Source organism: Penicillium odoratum (genome assembly GCF_028828045.1).
Source record: "Penicillium odoratum strain IBT 22623 chromosome Unknown utg000002l_segment0_segment0, whole genome shotgun sequence".
NCBI classification, from domain to species: Eukaryota; Fungi; Ascomycota; class Eurotiomycetes; order Eurotiales; family Aspergillaceae; genus Penicillium; species Penicillium odoratum.
The window spans coordinates 289,318-308,781 of NW_026643144.1; the positions used below are offsets into that span (position 1 = coordinate 289,318).

The window sequence follows — 19,464 nt, forward strand, 5'->3', positions numbered from 1 at the left end:
AAATTGACATATGTAGATCAACTCCCAGATATTGATTCCGAGGGGGCTTGTTTGAAGCGAAGCACTGAAGACGCCTACGAGACCAGAAAGAGTACCCTGCAGGAGGAAAAGATAACATTGTCCAAAGTCTTGGAACTCGGAGACGCGGGAAAGTCCTCAAGAGAGTTATATCTGTCTCTCAGTGATGCTGGCGTGGCGTCTGTCTTGAGGAGGAGATATGCGTATTCAATATATGGAGAAGATTATAGCTAACTGACTTTGAAGTCAGAATATATTTCTGCTGAAAGCTAAAGGACTCTTGCACCTGTGACGTAACTATGTAGTAGTATACTGTTCGTACAGCAAAAAAAAAGGCAGCGGGGCACACTTGTGAAATAGGAGCATTTTATGTATGGGCTTACTATCCTGGTGTCATAGGTATCGCACCCACAAAGGCTGTTTGCCATATGAAGAACTTCGAATAAGGCAAAGCCTAAGGAAGCAAAGGTCAAGATGCTTTGCTAGTAATATGTAGCTTCTAATAAAATCCAACAGACATCATGGTAATAAGCAGTTGTAAAAACACCGGATAATATGAATTATCAAGCCATGCAAGTTAATTTAACTCCGGACTGATTTCAATAAAATGCTCATCTGTCTACATCAATTCAAATGCGAGATAGGAAAGAGGAATATTGACATATTGTCCGTTTAAAAATGACCCTGTACTGGAATTTACTTCCAAAAGTTGACAGAAGACAGTTGTACCCAAAATTATTATAATACAAGAAGGCTAATTGAAGACACAAGTCATCAAAATATTATTCACAAAAGCATAACAGCAAGACCCCATGCAATCATTGCCAGCAAGCCAGAATGAACAGAAAGAGACACAGCATCATTCCATACAGGGGCTGATGTAGCTGTCATAGAAGAATACTCAGTCGCACTAGCAACCGTGGCCAGGGTGGAGGACGCCGAGGGCACTTTAATGGAGTTAGAGGCATGGGAAGCACTGGAAGACACACCCACAGTTCCAGTGCTACCGTTGGAGGCGGCGGAAACTGGCATTGTACCAGAGGCAATCACAGGAGAAGCTCCAGAGCCAACGTGAGACCCGGTGGCTACTGCCATGGCGCCGGTGATAGTCTCAAATGCGTACTGTGTGCTCACTCTCTCGCTATTCTCCCCCGAGATAGATTCGGCGTAAGTGCTGTCAGAGCCAGTGTTGCCCATGGGGAGGTTGGTAGGTTCCGTGAAGCTTGTCTTGTCCGACGTGATGGAATCAGTAGCGCTTGCTGTACCAGCGTACTCGTAGCTAGAAGAGCTAGACTCCGTATTTCCTAAAGCTGTTTCGAAGGGTATAGAGCTCGGCACTGTGGGAGATGTTCCAGCAGAAATGACAGTGGTGCCAGCGACGAGGGTCTGGATGCTGGTGTATGTAGTCTGGGAGCGTGCAGGACAGTTGGTGACTGTAGCAGCACAGGAAGTTACAGTGATCGTGCGGGTTGACAGGATTGTAGATGTGTATGAGCCGTTGTCAGCGATCGATGCTGTAGTTGGATGCGCCACTTGAGCTGCAGTAACCGGGCAGACCGTGGTTGAGACTAGAATGGTCTCTGTCGTCACGTATGTGGTCTTAGCGGTGACTGGGCAGTTAGTCACGGTGGATGGGCATGCGGTGACGGTGCTTGTCTGGGTTGTGAAGATAGTAGATGTAGTTGACCGACTGTCGGAGTTAAAGGTAGTGAGATCAGGAGCTGAGGTTGATGTTGCTGAAACCGATGCCGATGAACCAGAGAAGCCAGATGAGCCAGAGCCAGACGAGCCTGAGCCAGACGAGCCTGAGCCAGAAGAGCCTGAGCCAGACGAGCCTGAGCCAGACGAGCCCGAGCCAGACGAGCCCGAGCCAGACGAGCCCGAGCCAGACGAGCCCGAGCCAGACGAGCCCGAGCCAGACGAGCCCGAGCCAGACGAGCCCGAGCCAGACGAGCCCGAGCCCGAGCTGGATGAGCCCGAGCCAGACGAGCCCGAGCCCGAGCTGGATGAGCCCGAGCCAGACGAGCCAGAGCCAAATGAGCCTGAGCCAGAGCTGGATGCCACAGGAACCGAAATAGAGCCTGTGACAGCGAAAGAAGAAGAGGCCGAGGAGACACTGACCGAAGAGACAGAAGTCGACTGACGAATCGAATTTGGAATTGTGGTAGGCCCAATGATCGGAATGCTATAAGGCGAGGAAACAGGAATAGAATGAGGCGTGACCGAGTGAGAGACGGGAGTCGACTGGGGAATTGAAATTGGAATTGTGGTTGGAACCCTAAGTGGGGTGCTATAAGGTGTCGACACTGGAATAGAGGAAGATGAAACAGGGCGAGAAAGGGGAGTGGAAGAGCCAGAAATAGAGCGAGAGACTGAAAGTGTGGTGCTATAAGGCGTCGACACTGGAATAGAGGAAGATGAAACAGAGCGAGAAACTGGAGTAGAAGAGCCAGAAACAGAGCGCGAGACTGAAGTCGAGCGGACAAAAGGAATGGAACTAGCCGAAGACCTCAAAGGTGTAGAGCTGGCCACGGCCGAGGACGAAGGAGTGGCACAAACCACAGTCTCGAATCTCAAGTGAATGTCGGCAATCTCTATATCCGGGTAGTATTCATAGTCATCAGCGGTGCACTGAGTGTATACGTTGACGATGGCGGAGGACACAGTTGCGTTCCAGGTCCCATTGAGAGACATCCACCCACTGTCACTGGCTGTCAGGCTGTATGTCATGTGTGCCAGATCCAACAGAACCTCATTGTCGAGATTGATGACTCTGATGTCGAAGGTGCAAGTGGGGAAATTATCAGCATCGGCGTATGACGACTTCAGCCTCCACATCGCACTAGCATGATAAGTTTGGCCGGCTTGAGCGTCTGCAATGGTCTGATTCATTTCATACCAACTATACTCGCCCGGAATGAAGCTATTATCATAATCACGATTGTTAGCACGTTTCTTGTGCAGATTATTGCCGTTACTCACATGCATTGTCCACCCCCCGGAGCATCGTCGTCAACCGCATATCCTACCCCATCGGTGTCCCAGGTATCGTAAAAGTTATCTGTGAGATCACCATCGGCGATCAGCTCGCCGGAGGTTCGAAGTGTGGAAGCAGCACACTGAGAGGTACAGACAATCTCAGGCCCCTTGTAGGAGATGTCTTTGAACTGGACAGTTCCAGAGCCGCCACTGCAAGTGACTTGCCATTGCAGCGTGATATCGGTCTCGGTAGCCTGCCACTGTCCCAGCACATTTGTCCATCCAGATTCTCCTGCCGAGACTTTGAGATAGCCGTCGGTGACCCATGGGGCAAAACTATCGTCGGGACCGAGTGCCCGGACGCCCAGTGTGCAAGTGACACTATCGTCATCCGTTATCATATTCCAGTAGAAGTCCATTTGATAGAAAGGTCCAATATTGGTGTGCGAGACGGACTGTTGAAATAAAGTCACAGTTTGGCCATCGTTATCTTCAAATGGCACCTCACTTTCCCCCCCTATGGTTAGCCTGATATGAGAGGTGTAGGGATGTTACCACTTACATGTATCCGCTGTCCGTTTCAGTCTTAGTGACGATGGTATAGTCTTGAGAGCTGGTCCAGTCCGAATCGGTCGCGAAATCGCCATTGGTGACATATTGCTTGGTCACTTGAGTGCAGACCTGAATGTCTTTCGCTTGGGCATGAAGGATTTGTGCCAGCAGCCCGGCGAGGGGCAGCAGCGAAGCAGAGAACCTCATTAGGTATGAAACCTATGCTACAGAGGTTAATTAAACGAATGTGGTTCTAAAATCATGTATTAAAACTTTTCAAAAAAGAAGGGAAAGTTGATTTTGGCGAAGAATCCCAGTGCCACTTGGTGTTTGGGTCTTACTATAAGGGAATGATTCATCGGCTCAGGACTCCCTCTCGGCATTAGGCGATTCCTCATTTAAGCTAACACCCAATGACATTTAAGCATTTGAGGTTCCTCTCAGTAAAAAATTCAATTCGGACTAGTGGGGGAAACTAGCGATTGTGGATGCCGCTGCCGGGACAATTTAGCCGACTGAATCCTTTGTTGAAGTCTAAACCGTGGGTCTTGATCCAAGAAGCTCTAAATAACCTTGGAAATGGAGTCTCCAACGAAGATTCCCCGTTTATGGCCGTCGCTTTAGCTCGGAGTTATCCGATGTGCTTGTTTTATTTAATCCATTTAATGCGCTTGAAATATCCCGATCACCCGACCCAGTAGATTGATCAGTGGTTTCTACTATTCTGACATTTCTCAGACTCGATTTCTCTTCTGCAATACCTTCACTGACTGGTAATACCGACTGTGAATATATCAGCGGTTTATATCATGTTGGTCGCTTGCTCGACGGTCGATGTGATTAATGGCGGTACGTCGGGCTACTCATCGTACTGTCTATTAGTGTAGGCCCAGATGTAGCGCACTTCCCAGTTATGATAATCGGTGGTCCTGCAGAAGATATTTCCTGGCTGTGAGTAAAGATGATACATGGTGGATGAATTAAACCTTTTTTGAATAGAAAACTGACTAAATGGCTAGGAAGATATCCCATCTTGAACTTCAAAATTTTTTGAATGCATAAAAAATAGTTTTATCAAATTCTCTCCACTTGTACGTGTCGGATTTAATTCAAATTGAGAATATAAGTCAATATAAGCCTTTTCTACATATGTCTATAATTTTATCTAAATCTACCTGGTAGAAGTAGCAAAATACAGATGATACAGAAGCATCAAGTTATGAAAATTCAGGGGTAAATTATGCAAAATAGGACCCAATTGGGGCTCCAGTGGGTACCCAGGAAAACCCAATGGGTTGGGTCTTGGGTCCATACCTTGGGCCCAAATTGGGTTTTGGGGAAGCCTATATAATCTATTTTAATATATAGAAAGAAACTCACCAGTTTATAGGATACTATATATAAGCTAGGAAGGGATACTAAGGAACTAGATTCAATTAACCGACTACTAAGGGCACTTATGCTGCTACTAGGTTTTGAGTTCTGTGAACTTAGGCGGTGAGAAGCTTAGCGGACTAATCTTCGGATATACCCCCAAGCCTCAGGCACTGACGATCCCATACTCGAAGGTTATACCGCTAACAACATTGAAGTTATATGTCCAGAACAAAAGAGTCAATTCACACACATCTAGTGTATCATCCGAATTCGCCTTCTTCCTATAGGCTTTATGATATACATTCATTATTTGTCTTCCCGATGGATATCATGCCAGAAATACTAGACAATCTTCTTCCGTAATATTGTATTCCACGAACTTTTTATTCACCGGAAATCCATGATTTCTGATATTTACCAATGTCAAGCCAAGTACGACTCACAGGCATATCGCTAGTATTTACCAATGAACCCCAAAGATCACCCGTTATAGTATGCGGTTGTGCCCAAGTCGTTGAATAGATGGAAATGCTGAATATGAAATTGAACTCTAATGTCTAAATGAATATTGAATGGTACCTACATATGCAACTTTCTGCCATAAATCCCTTGTCTCATTCTGCTCTAAAACCTGCGGGGGAAAAAGACCTATCCCCTTCCTGGGGCAAGCGACTACTTGCTGGAGTAAGAACCTTCCCTTGATCATCTTCTGAGGAGTAGTCTATACCAGGCGCATTGCGAGATTCCATGCAGGGTAAACGCAGCAAAACTAGATTCTTGGCAATGTGCAAATTACCTTTTGAATCCGGTCCCGTTCCAGTATAAAGATATTTCATCAAAAACGGACCATCAGTTCTAGCATCGTCACGCATGCTAATGCATGCCCCAGTCTGTATGCCAACTTGAACTCTGATCCACTTTGTTAGTCGCTTTCGTTTTCGGTCAAGTATTATAAACTCAAGTGCAACTTCTTGCAAGGTGACATCTCCACCAATTCCTATTACATTCTGTTCTCCAATAATGGGAACTGCGGGATAGTCAGGAGGGCCATAGGAGCCTGCAATCTGCCGCAACAGCCAGTGTCGTATAGCATGTCTAATTCCGTCCACCAAGGGTACCCAGGAATGCGGAAGGCCATCATATACTAGGGAATAGTTAGCCAGGAGCTAATTATGTGGAAAAGGTGGGCCTACATAGAATGTACCTGGTACCAAGGCCCACGGAATTACGAGCGCCGGACGCGATGTTAGATCTCGTTCGAACAGCTAAGAAAATTAGAAGCGTCTGATGGTAGGTGATGGAAAACGCACGCCTTCAACCCAAAAGCCCACATGACCTTCATACGTTTCACTTATCACATCGAATTCAGCCCAGCTAAATGGTCTTGGTTGACAGAGCTGATCGCCATGACACCAAAAGGTGATCAGGCCATTGAGTTGCAGATTTCAATCTCGATAACCTTTCAAGAAATCTGCTTATATGGGTCGCCATTATTCACAACATTTGTAAGGACTTTTTTCAGGGAATATCCGCGAAGGATAATCTTCAGGTCAAGTCCTTCTGGCTCTCTCTGACCCAATTCAACAACAAGTGGCAGTAACCAGAAAGATTGGCAAGATGGCAAAGACGATTTACTCAATGTACTGCTTTTCCAACAAGAGTTGCCGAAGCTTTTCTTCGAATGCGAACGTCATAATGTTATCCTCTATTCTTTCCCGACATCTCGCAATCAGGGTGTCAAGATCGCTACCCGACTTTTAGTAAAGAAGTGTAACCTTTTGAAGATCTAGTTACTCGGGATCAAGATCAGATTCAATCCTGACTGTTTTGCGCTTTTTCCCGTTTTTGGCGATGCCGAACAAACTTGATGCGAAACTCTTCTTGCTCTTGGCTCTTCGCTTTCTTCCCGGTCCCGAACCCAGAGCCGATCTGGATTCTGAATGTTGTCGCCGTGTCCTTAGCTCAGATGGTCCCGCTTCAGGCCCTGGAGTTGCCATATTAGAGAGGGGGTTGAATAGTCAGTGGTGACTTGTTTGCTATAGGAACCAAGGGCAGATGAAGGGGGTTTGAAGTGAAAATACCCAGGCCGCTAGGTTCAAATATTCCAAGTTGATTGGAAGGCTTGTGGAGTTGTCACCACATACCAAAAATAGTAAACTCAGAGAAATTCGGTCAGTTCACTTGACCTCAATCCTGGAGCAATTGCGACTAAGGAACTGGGTGCTAATGTGGTTGTCTATTTTCGACAGCATGGAATCTTTCCATGGCGTTCAAAAACCTAGAGTTCCTCTTTTAGTTCTAATTATTAGTCTTGAAAATAAAGCGCACCAAACAAATAGTAGATTCAACCCCCAAGAATTAACAAAAGAAATTTAAGTTTGGAACTTTCCCAAAATCGGAATAATTATCTTCCTTCATTCCGACCGTACGCTGTTTTTCTTCGATTTTATCTGTGGACCAAATGCTCTGGATTGAGTCAAAGAAGCCGAAAACCTCGCCTTTTCAGAAGACCTATATTAAAGAAAAATCGTATCCATGAATGACTAATACACCCCTCGAAAATGTTTGTAAAATAGTTAGTCGAAGATGAGGCGTTCCTCGAAGTTACCTTCAACTGGAAACTACCTCGCCAAACGACAAAAACTTCTAATACCGTTGCGCTTCAAACGAGAACTTGCCTGATGTTTCGATTAACAGAAAGGGAGCCAGTATCTTGGATTGTTTCGGGGTACAATTATGCACGACATTAAGATTAAGCCTGGAAACTATTTCAATTTGACTTCAGTTCATACTGCTTGGGTCCTTCCGAAAAATAGAAAGTCCAACCACGCTCCAATCACCAACTATAATAGCTGAAAGTAGTGCATGGGAATAACGATCATCTTTGTACCCAATGTCTCCAGTGGATGAGGCAGAATGTATATTCAAAAAGCATTTCGTTCACATATGCCATTGGCCCATGGAGATTAAAGCGCAATCGAAACAATGCCGTTTTCGGAAGGGATAGGAAGGCCTCGCTTCTTTAGCACTTTGCTCCTCTTACGCCTTGTATGCAAGCTGATTTCCTTCCAATCCTTGTACAATTTCGATTTTGCCAGTAAAATGCCTGAAAGAGTGGTTTCGATAGCAGGCTCTTCAACTGGAGTCTCTTCCTCAAGAGCCTCTTCCGCAGGAGCCTTTTCCGTGGGAGCCTTTTCCATAGGAGCCTCTTCCGCAGGAGCCTCTTCCGCAGGAGCCTCTTCCGCAGGAGCCTCTTCCGCAGGAGCCTCTTCCGCAGGAGCCTCTTCCGCAGGAGCCTCTTCCGCAGGAGCCTCTTCCGCAGGAGCCTCTTCCGCAGGAGCCTCTTGCGCAGGAGGGTCTTCAGTGGGAGGTCCTTCAGCGGGAGGCTCAGGGAGGTAAGGCTCTTCGGCCTCAACAGTAGGCTCTTCGGCTCCAGGAACATCCTCCTCACCAAGATATGCAGCGACATGGCCCGCAGGCTCAGGTTCATCGGCAAAAGCGTTATAATTCATAGGAGGTTGGAATGGAGGCCACGCGAACGTACTGTAGCGAAATAAACGGTCATCAGTGCGTGCAGGCACAGGATCATCGGGATGGTCAGCGGCCACTGCAGCAGGAATGGCTCGAGATGCAAAAGACTCGTTCGCGGTGCTCTCTTCAGGCGTAGCAACAGTAGATCCATTGACTACGAATCCATCTTCAGAGGATGTAGACTCTTCCGGTCGCCTCACAGATTTGTTGGTAGCCGTGACTGGTTCACTTGCTGCCACACTCTCAGGTTCTCTATCATCCTTAACTTCGGGCGCAATGTTGTCTTTGATGTGAACCTCATTTTCCAAGTCATGTACACGCGCAGAGAGGATATCAATAATCATCCATAAAATGGTAGCGTTGAAAGCGGCAGATCCCTCCAGGTTGCGTTTCCCGAAAATGGCACGAATGTTGGCATCGGACTTTCCAGCCACAAGTTCACGCTCAATGACTTTCTTGACAAAATTTGGAAGCCATATTTCACCCCGCGGGAGATCCAAGAAAGCGTTTCTAGTGGAAGATATGATGTCCTTGGAGGTCATTGATGCCCCAAAATGTTCCATGTGTTTTTCGGCCAGCACCTGAAGATCATGAATTTCGTATTTCTTCGCTGCATGATAGACTTCAACGCTTTTTTCGAATTCTTCGCGTACATCTTGCCGCTCATCGAAGGATTCTGCTTGAGCATCTGTCTCAATTGTCTCATATTCACCCGTACACACGAAATGTGCTATGGTGTGCACGATTCTGCGAGAGATACCAGAAAGCTGTACGTGAATATAGCGTCCATGGATTACAGGTCCAAGGAGATCAAAGATTCGAGGATACTTCTGCAGGTATTTTGCCGGAATTTCGTGACGATCGTTTATACCTTCCATGTCGTCAACACAGAGGGCAACGTTGACCAGTGGAAGTTGGTAGGGCCTGGAGTAAATTAGTAGGTCTAATTTGAGCGCGACTAGAAGATTCTCACGAGAAGCGTGGTTGGTTGTATTCGATTTTAGGAAGCTTTTGTTTACTCCGCCCATATTGTGGGTGAGGCTGATGAGTAAAGTTGCGCTGGGGACCGCACACACTTTCATCACTGTGATCGCCATCCTGTCCAAAGAACGGATGTGGTGGGGGCCTTCTACCGTAATTTATTGGCGCGGGTCTAAAGCTCTCATCCATTTCGAAGTATGCAGAACGCCTAGTGACCATTGAGGTTTTTTGTCGTGCTAAGATTCAGTCAAGGTGTGGTTGAGGCACAGTGAGACAAATGCTCAGTATATTTGTAGGTTGGGGAATTTGAAAAGAGGGGAAAGTAATGAGCTGTTCGTGCATGCCCAGCACATCAGAAGAGCCAACGCCATGTTCTCATTTTCGATGACCCCTGTAATCGCGATTTCCAAATGCACCACCGATAACCAATCGCCAAGCAACACGCACTTGGGTCATATGCAGGAAGCTAGGCCGCACCCTCAGGCCGAAACGAAAGAGTATCATTGGATTGCAAAGCCATTTTGAGGTGAGGCAACAATCGACGTCCTGCACTTCCTCCGAATGGGTTCCTTCGTAAGTTTGTGCGGCGCGCTTAAAGACAATATCCACGTCAAGCACCGTATGCGCTGTGTAGTGATGGGCCAATCAGTAGGAGAGGAATTCAAGACTGTGCCTCATTTGTGATCGGGCTTTTGATCGCTGTAAGACTGGTGAAAGCACGAGGACTGATAGCTCGAGAATATTTGCAACTGGAAATGACGGAGGTTAATAAGTTATGTTGCGTTCATTGATTGAATATTCTCTCTGACTTGGCTGAAGCCATGAGCGTCATGGGTTGGTGGTGGCGGAGGTTTCTAGAAATAAGGAAACTGGTCTTAGAAAAGGTAGAAATATTAGTGAAGGATAAATTCAATCAAGTTTATTTCACTAGCGTCAACCTTCACGGTTGTTTGCTGAAGCGTCTCTAGTATCTGGCGTCAATGAAGCTGAATCCAACTCCATCCGTGCATCTCTTCTTTTCTCCAACCTTGCAAGCTGCTTTCTCAACATTGCTATCTCATTATCCAGTTCTGACGCAGAAGCGATTCGATATTTCAACGTGAGGATCGCCGCCGATATCAAAAGCAAAGCAATTGATACCAAGTATGACCACTGGCCAACTTGCTGTGGGTTTTCCTGTGACGGGCCATCATTGTGGATCCACCATTCGATCCAGATTACGAAAGCAATTATGGTAAGTGGGCTGATAACCATACTGAATACCAGGCCAAAGAGAATCGTCAAGTCGGCGATAATGCGCAGGGATGCCTTGAGGAAGCGAATGGTGAAGACAGGTCGGATGCGGCGCCAGCAAGATGAATTGACTGTGGGCAACAGTCCCTTCCGTTCGACTCCATTAACCGGTGTCGAGAGCGATTGATTCAGCTCGTCCTTGAAATCTTTGCAAATAATCTTCCTCGTCTTCCAAATCACAACAATCTGTGCAGATGGAATCCTCGACTTGTATGGGAGGAACTTGAAAGTCAAAAGAATGAGATTCAGCACGAAGCACAGAATAATCAGACTGTAGATGTATCGCTTCGAATATATGAGCTTATTCAAGAAGCGATTCCCAAGAGAAACCTCCGATCCCTCCTCCGGAACCCACGATTCCAACGAGGTCGGCTGCCGAAGAGTCTGGCTGGTGTTGAAGCAAGGGTTATAGCAGATGTCACCGATATCGCCCCATGTCGTCATATTCGAAAATATCTTCCACACACTAGCGTTCCAAGTCGACGTTCTCCAGGAGTCCTGCCACCCATCACTGGAGGTGGACTCGTATGGCGGGATGTCGGGGTAGCAAAACATGTACTGCGTTGGAGTTTCACTCTTATTCGCGACGTATATCAGAGCGCAAATAGATCCCGCGAGCATCAGGATATTCCAGAGATAGAAGAGAAGATTTCGAGCACGCTCTTCTGTCAACACACGGGACCAGCATTGCAGTGGGAGAAAGACCAGGTAGCCGGTGACGACGATTGCCATGACGGCATTGCCATCGAGATCAAGCGCAGTGGGCTGGAGAAAGATCTGATTCGTCTGGGTAACGAGCTGTGGAAAACTGCTCCGCAGCGTACTGTTCTCGGTGAGGAGTGGAATAGTGACGGGGACGGGTGCCTGAACTTTCCGATCGCTTGCCACCAAGATGAAAGCTTCGATTGCCGCCGTGCCAGCATACGTCGCGGCAGCCCCCAAAAATACGTTCGCAAGCCATCCTGTCCATCGTGTGATACAGCTGGCCAGGAGGAGGGCATAAAAGAGGTAGCGAGGACAAGAGTCGTATATGGTGCTGATTGGGTAAAAGCACAAGGCCTCTTGGGCAACGAACAAGGGATGATCCATGTGGACCCAAATGTCCTAGGAAGACATCAAGATGATAATGCAGGTGATCACCCAATATTTCGTGAGTTGGATTGGAAGATGTATTAGGTCTCTTTGAAAATTAAGGACTTCATCTTCGTGGGTTTAAGGGTTGAAGGTTATTTCTGCTGCTGCCTTAGGTGACCCTTCCTTCACTGCTGACGTCATCCACTTTGATATCAATCTAGAACAGAAATAATTTGGAAGTGAAACATTTAAAGTCATCCATAATAACAATTCAAGCAAAAGGACCTCATTGTGTAGGCCAATTGTATAATCCTAGTACATAAACAATAACTACAGTCACTGATACCTCAGAGAAAGGACACGAAGGAACTTTAGGAGTGCCTCAAATATATCATCCTTATTTGAAGGGACATCTTGAACACTTGGAGTACGCCATCGGATTACTCACGTCTAGCTTCTCAATCTCTTCGCCATCTTTCCTCCATCCATCTCAAACCTTTCCAGCACTCTGGTTCGATGCTACGTGCGTCAAAAATATATGTCTTTAACTGGCTGACAGTAGGATTCAGCTGCTGAGAAGAATTCTCAGCCATCTGTCGCTTTTGTCCATAGGGCAGCCCTTTCGAGGGTATTGCTCTAGCTAGTCTAGTTAGCTCTAATCCTCTAATGATTCCTTAGGAGTCGCTTTCTTCTACTAAGGCTCTCAAAGTAATAGCAAATTCTCTCTAAGTCTTACAGTCTATGATTCCTATCTATACCAAGGAAAATACTATGAATACTATTAAAACATAGGTAACGTTCCATTGAATATATATTAGTTAATCAATTGGGACAAATTAAAAGTATAGTACAATAAGATACCTATCTATATAGGTTTTGATTTATAAAGATCCATTTCAATATATCTGATAAAGTCTCAAATTACCTTCTAGACAAAGTCAAATGCTAAAATCCTGAGCTTTAGCTATTTAACTCCTATTCTGAAGTAGACTTCCTGAATTTTCGGACCGGAGTCTTATCCACATAGAGGCGGTCGATCTCTTCAGTGGTAAGACCGGTCGTGTCAGGAACGTAATAATAAGCACAGATAAAGATCAGCACAGTAAGACCTGCGAAAGGAAATGCGGTTTTGGCCCCTAAATCCCCAGAGTCCACATTGTACATATACGGCACGACGAATTGGGTAAGCCAAGTTGACAAAGTCTGGGATAAGACTGCTATAGCGACAGTCTTCGCACGAAGGTGATAACTGGATAATTCGGCCGCAATAGGCCATCCGACAGCTTGCAAAAGAGTTGTCTGTATGGATATCAATATGTTCCTGGTAAAGTTTTGTCAGTTGGCTCAATGATGGAGTCAAAAGGCTCAAGGAGGTAGTTCATACATCAGGATTCCAATGGCCCAGATTGCCCCCATACCAGGGGCCCAGTACAAAGCGCCAATCGTGATCATGAACAGAAAGTTGAGGAAGATTCCTATAAGGACCAATTGGCGCTTGCTGACTTTATTTCCAAGGGAACCAAGGGCAATTATGAAGATAATGGCAAGGCCAAAGCCCCCGATGCCGATGTCGAAGCAATGAACGGCAGGCAGTCCGACCGTCAGAAGGAAGTAAGTGGACTGAGCTAGGAAGGCACCACCTGCCCAGTTGTTGGTACTATAGAGGAAGGCGACGGTCAAAGTTCGCTTGAGATCAGTTCCACGGAAGCAGTCCAAATAGGTTACTTCTTTGTTATGTGCTTGGGCTTTTTCTTCCTCCATGGTCATGATAAGGTAGGCAATGCGGTCGTCAATGTTTGAATGTCCACTATAGATTTGACCCATGACCTTCTTGGCTTCTTCGATCTTACCTCTTCGGATAAGGTAAACAGGAGATCTGCGAGAATTAAAATCGTTAATAAACCAACGTCCTCTCTAACTATATGAATGGCAACTCACTCTGGAGCAAGGGTGAAAGCGACAAGAGCAATGAAACCTACTGCCCATTGGACAGCAAAAACATTGCGGAATGCTTGTTCATCATCGTAAGGCACGAATATTCGTACAATTCCCAGCCCGAGTCCCTGCATGAGCACGACAAACAGAACGAGCGAAGCTTGAATAGGGCCTCGCAGTTTTAGCGGCGCAATCTCAGATGCATAACTTGTGCCTGCCGCCATTGCAGCCCCAATAGCTGCGCCGGTAATCATCTTACCGGCCAGTACCAAGCCCCGGGTATTTGCTGTATAAAGGACAGCCGTACCAACCATAGAAACAATACCAGCAAACGCTCCGGACCATTTGCGACCCCACTTGTCGGCAGCAAAACCAACTAAGGATGCCCCCAGGGCTTGTGTAAGAGATGTCATGGAAGTCCAAAGCGATGTCCAGATAGTTGGTAAATAGAGCCCCGATGCATCAGTGGCGCCAAACTTAATGATGAAAGAAGGCATGGCGATGACAGAACCGTTGACGACGATGTCATAACCATACATCAGCCCTGCGGTGAAAGCCACGCTACCTGGATGACACATTCAGCCTCGTGATCATAACCTGTAAAGATGGAACTTACAGAAGAGGATCGCACGGGGGTACAGTTTGGCGGCTTGCCGAGCAGTCAATTGTCGCTCATCCTCCTGAATACGGCGTCCACGTTCAGCGGCTTCGCGAGGCTCATCCAGTTCTTTTTCCACGTGTGCAAAGCAGGCATCATCATCTTTTTTGTCCATGATTTGGTCGTTGTTAAAGTTCGGTTGTGTGAAATGAAAAGTGAAAATCGATCGATGAAATTTGGGTTATCAGAAGAGCATATGGATTTGGGTTAGGTCCAGCTTAAATAGTCATCAACCCCAATCAAAACATAGGTAGCTTTCATTAGTAGGGTCTTTTGTATTTATTGGCTTTATCTCCAATAAATCCCCCCGCAACAGGCTTTTCCGTGGTATACTCTTATCACATAATCCTTGACTTTGAACATTGGCAGCGGTGTCTGCCCTTCCGACGTGCGCTCTTCACGACGTCTCTCCCTCGTTCGTTCTATTATACTTACGGCCCATCCCTTCCCTGCACTGAATACACAACTATAGAGTATCACCATTTGTTTCATTTCCGCAGAGCCACCGGTCGGAAAATCCGATGTTCTCCAGGAGCTAGCTTGAACTGAAAATATGGGAGCGTCGACAAAACTAAGCCGCCACGGGACTCCGAATTAGATGGGCTCGGGAAATAAAAGACTAGCTGTGATTTGGTGTTTATGATAACATTACGCGGCGATTGCATGTGGAGCACGTGGCGGTGGTTTAGCTTCCTAGAATCTGCCAATAGGCCGTCAGTGGCTTTCTGCGGCTAGGTGGGGCGCTTTTAGGCTTGCTGAAATCTGATGAAAGTGCCGTAAAAACGCCACCCCCACCGGAGATATCCCCAAATCTCTTTCGGAATTCCCGAACATCCATAGTAAGCTCGGGAATCCCCTTCTGATCTTGCCAGTTATATGCTTCGGTGCATTGTAGTAAAACGTGAATTAACTCGGTTGTGAATTTTCTTGACTTTTATATTCATTGATCCTGGTACAAAGATGGCAACTCTCACTCGGATTGGCGAGGAAGACCAGCCTTCTATCTTCACTTCACCTGATCAGGCCATCGCCGATATTGATCCTTTGCTTTATGGGGGCTTTGCAGAGTATGTTCGGCCGCCAGCTATGTTATATATACGTGGGCACAAACACCAAGTATCTGACCTCATGGAGTAGACATATGGGACGCTGCGTTTATGGCGGAATCTATGATCCCAGCAATGAGAACGGACTCATAGATGAGAACGGTTTCCGTACCGATGTAATCGATTGCATGAAAGAGCTCCAAGTCCCGATCAGTATGTACTCTATCAAATCTGTAATCCTAGCTGCAAGGCCAAGTTGACTCACGAGGGACAATTGACTAATTTCTTATCATCAGTGCGGTATCCGGGAGGGAATTTCACCGCTACCTACCATTGGCTCGACGGTATTGGCCCTAAAGCTCAACGGCCAAAGCGTTTGGAAGTCGCCTGGAAGGGAGTGGAGACAAATCACTTTGGAACGGATGAATTTATGAAGTGGTGCGAAATTATCGGGGCACAGCCGTACCTAGCGCTGAACATGGGCACTGGCACCCTTGACGAAGGTAGACCATCCCCTCCCCTCCTTGTCTCAGGATGTCGTCCCTAACTTCTCCCAGCGTTGGCTTGGTTGGAATATTGTAATCTCGATACTGATACAACTTATGCCAACCTTCGAAGGCAAAATGGGCATGAGAAGCCATATGGAGTCAAATACTGGGCGTTGGGAAACGAAGTCTGGGGTCCTTGGTCAGTTGCAAGTGACCTCAAACAATCAAACTAGACTGATTATATGACATAGGCAAGTCGAACAATCTTCAAAGGAAGATTATGCAAAAAAGGCGTTACAGTGGGGTAAAGGCAAGTTCCATCTTCATACCCATTGAGAGGGTTTAGTCTTGGATATTTAAGCTGACTTCCAATCCTCAAAGCTCTTAAACTACTTGATCCAACAATCAAGCTTGTCTTATGCGGAAAGGATGGACACAGCGATTGGGATCGATATGTTCTACAAGAATGTCTCAAAGTCACCGATCTGCACAGTGTTCATATGTACACGTTCGATTTTGAGTAATACTTCCAATTACCCATATAAGCTAACACACTGGAAAGTAGCTGATTTCGTTTTTCCGATCTAGGCATTATCCCAATGCCACTAGCCCCAGGGCAGCGGAGAAAGCTATCGAAATCACATCAGCCCTTATCGATTTGGCGCGCACCGAGATGAACTACGAAACCTTTCCACATTTTTCCACCACACCTAAAACACGCCACAGGCCCAAGATCTCCTTTGATGAGTGGAATATTTGGAACCCCGTCCGTGCTCCAGGTGATAAGGGAGCGGAGGAGCTTTACAACGTTTCAGACATGACAGCTGTTGCATTATGGCTCAATGTCTTTGTGCGACAAGCACGGCACATTGGCATGGCCACAATTGCACAGAGTGTGAATGTTATCGCCCCTCTCATGACTAATGATCAGGGAGTGATAAAGCAAACCACATACTGGCCTTTGCTACTCTTCTCCAAGTATATGAGAGGTCAAACTCTAGCCGTTCACGTTCGCTCTCCGACTTACACGGGACGCACTGCCCCAGAATGGCTCGCGAGCACAACGGAAATTCCTATACTTGATGTTTCTGCAGCATTAAGCGACGACAACTACATCAATCTGGCTGTTGTGAACATCTCCGACTCAACAAGTCTGGAAACTTCACTTCCCATCATAGAAAGCGAAGTTCAGGTTTTCTGCGTCGGTGGCGAAGCCAATGATGTTCGGGATGTCAACACATGGGACTCGGAGAAGGTGGCCATAAAGGAGTCAACATGGGATGGAAAGGGGGTATTCAGATTCCAAAAGCTCAGTTTCACTTTGCTTCGATGGAAGGTAGATCCTATTCGGCCTAATATAAAGGGGGCAGGGGATACAACAGAAAGTCTGTCAGCTGTAGTCCTTAATGCCCTTCATGGGAATTGATAGATTAGATTACGAATTCTCTGTTCTGATTGATAAAATATTTTTGAAATTTCAAATGACAGTTGATAAATTCTTGAGATCTCAGACGTTAAAATCCTCGCTGACGGTTAAAGCTTACTCACCGAGAAGGAATAAGTCTAATAATTTTGCCAAAACCGTAAATGAATGACGAATAGATCCTTCCATCTGTTTTCGCATCTTGTCGGCAGATGGCCATAGTTCAAACATTCTTCCATGAGATAAATGTCTGCTAGGAGATATATGAAAATTCAGTTCCATGACTACATTCGTCTCGAGCCATCTGGATTGGTCGGCGGTGGCTCCTCTTAATAATGAGCGAGGGACTGACTAGTTAGTTAGTTACTAAAGCCATAACTATTCATGCCATTTGTTTCAACTTCTTACAGATCCGCAACAACCTGAACAGTTACTTGAAAAGGGGAGCCATCACCGGATCAGCTATAATCATTTTCAAATATTTCATCAAGAAGATCGATAATAAGTTTAAACTGTCCCTGACCCAAAAAGCAAGTTGGCCAAGAGGCGAATTTGCAATCACGATACTGTATATACTATACTTGTTTGATAATCTCACATTTTGACCATGACCTCACATTTATGACTTTGGGGGGCAATTAGAAAATAGTGCTCCGGCTTCATAGAATCGCTTGTTACACTTGGCGCTAGTTGCACATTTCGGCATCGTATGAAGAACTCAGCTGCCGCTAGCCTCAATTCCATCCATGATAGATGGATTCCAAGGCATGTTCGTGAGCCAGTACCGAATGGCGCGAATGCTATTCTTGCTTGTTCGGTGACTTCATTGTCACCTGGAAGCCATCTTGATGGGTCAAACTTCTCAGGTTGAGGGAAGAGAGCCTCGTCACGATGAATGGTCCAACTTTGTGTGCTAACAGTCGTTCCGGCTGGGATATAATGGTTCGCTAATGTCACACCACCCTCAGGTACCGTACGAGGGAGTGATCCTGGTGCTGCACCATACAGTCTTAGGGTCTCCATGATTGCTGCATTGAGCAGTGGAAGCGATTCAAGTGCTGCCTGGTCGAAATCAGCACTCAACTCAGCCAGCTCAATCTCCAATTGCGTGCGCAGTTCGCGGTGCGATAGCACTGCCCAAATGAGATAGGTCAGCGTCACTGCAGTCGTATCTGAACCTGCAACAATCAAATTGCCGGCTTCGTTAGCAACATCCACGTCTGTGAGGGATGATTCCTTTTTTTCGGACTCGTAGATAATATCAGAGAATATGTTGCGAGAGGAATCGCCATTCTTCCGGCTATTCTTCACAGCCCGTTGACCGTAACTGTTCAAAAATTCTCTGCTGTTGAACAAATTCTGAAAAGACTTGGAAGGTACCCATGGTCCGATGATCCTGAGGAGTGGGATTTCGAGACCAATACCCGAACCTTTCAGAGCCAACTCCAGAACCTTGATGTATTCGTTTTTCTTGGTGGTGCATTAGTTATTATTCTTCAATACTCACATTTGTATGAAATGATCTCTTACCTTTCCAAGGTGTAGCATATCAAAGGACTCTCCAAACATGAGGTGACCACTCACATCTGTTGCCAGGAATGTAGACCATTTCAATATATCACAGACCCCTGTCCTTCGTAGTTCCTCCTCGATCTGAGAGACATACAACGCAACCTTTTCCTTTACAAGAGGCTCCCATAAACTGCGAAGCTCTGATTTGGAGAACATCCTTGCAAATAACTTCCGCCGCTGCGCATGCTGTTTGGCATCACGCATAGCAAAGATACCCACTCTATCGGGGGTAAGCTTCTCATACCATTCCGCTTTCAGGAAACCTGAGCCAATGCGATGAATCTCTCTGACACCGGCCAATGAGGATACGGATACTTCTGTTGGTGAGATTCGAACAACCGGTCCATAGCTCAGGTGCAGTCTGTGGATATAGTACAGCTGCTTCCCGCCCAGGGTCGCGAATTTAAGAGGAAGTCGCGTAAAAAAGGTGTAGAAGGGCCCGGGGATGCGACGAAGAGGTGACGATATGGCTTTGTAGATTGCCTGCTTGATAATTAGCTTCAAATAGAATGAATGAATCTCTGTGGTTACTTGCAT

The 19,464-nt window shown here is 46.3% G+C and overlaps 6 protein-coding genes across 6 annotated transcripts; 1 reads left to right on the plus strand and 5 right to left on the minus strand.

Annotated features, from left to right (window-relative positions):
* Positions 1–804: 804 nt before the first annotated feature.
* N7520_002157 (uncharacterized protein) lies at positions 805–3,756 on the minus strand (the record flags this gene model as incomplete). Its single annotated transcript, XM_057136092.1, has 3 exons — positions 805–2,941; positions 3,001–3,504; positions 3,560–3,756. The coding sequence occupies 3 exons, from the start codon at positions 3,754–3,756 to the stop codon at positions 805–807; spliced, it is 2,838 nt and encodes a 945-aa protein (XP_056998778.1).
* Positions 3,757–7,892: 4,136 nt separating this feature from the next.
* On the minus strand, positions 7,893–9,627 carry N7520_002158 (uncharacterized protein; the record flags this gene model as incomplete). Its single annotated transcript, XM_057136093.1, has 2 exons — positions 7,893–9,381; positions 9,431–9,627. The coding sequence occupies 2 exons, from the start codon at positions 9,625–9,627 to the stop codon at positions 7,893–7,895; spliced, it is 1,686 nt and encodes a 561-aa protein (XP_056998779.1).
* Positions 9,628–10,371: 744 nt separating this feature from the next.
* On the minus strand, positions 10,372–11,820 carry N7520_002159 (uncharacterized protein; the record flags this gene model as incomplete). Its single annotated transcript, XM_057136094.1, has 1 exon — positions 10,372–11,820. The coding sequence occupies one exon, from the start codon at positions 11,818–11,820 to the stop codon at positions 10,372–10,374; it is 1,449 nt and encodes a 482-aa protein (XP_056998780.1).
* A 960-nt stretch (positions 11,821–12,780) lies between these two features.
* N7520_002160 (uncharacterized protein) lies at positions 12,781–14,513 on the minus strand (the record flags this gene model as incomplete). Its single annotated transcript, XM_057136095.1, has 4 exons — positions 12,781–13,126; positions 13,190–13,681; positions 13,744–14,305; positions 14,357–14,513. The coding sequence occupies 4 exons, from the start codon at positions 14,511–14,513 to the stop codon at positions 12,781–12,783; spliced, it is 1,557 nt and encodes a 518-aa protein (XP_056998781.1).
* An 845-nt stretch (positions 14,514–15,358) lies between these two features.
* On the plus strand, positions 15,359–17,358 carry N7520_002161 (alpha-N-arabinofuranosidase; the record flags this gene model as incomplete). The annotated part of the gene is made up of 7 exons (XM_057136096.1): positions 15,359–15,465; positions 15,536–15,657; positions 15,741–15,947; positions 16,002–16,131; positions 16,184–16,236; positions 16,314–16,452; positions 16,521–17,358. 7 exons carry the CDS (start codon positions 15,359–15,361, stop codon positions 17,356–17,358), a joined length of 1,596 nt encoding a protein of 531 aa, XP_056998782.1.
* Positions 17,359–17,949: 591 nt separating this feature from the next.
* On the minus strand, positions 17,950–19,464 carry N7520_002162 (cytochrome P450; the record flags this gene model as incomplete). Its single annotated transcript, XM_057136097.1, has 2 exons — positions 17,950–18,825; positions 18,886–19,464. 2 exons carry the CDS (start codon positions 19,462–19,464, stop codon positions 17,950–17,952), a joined length of 1,455 nt encoding a protein of 484 aa, XP_056998783.1.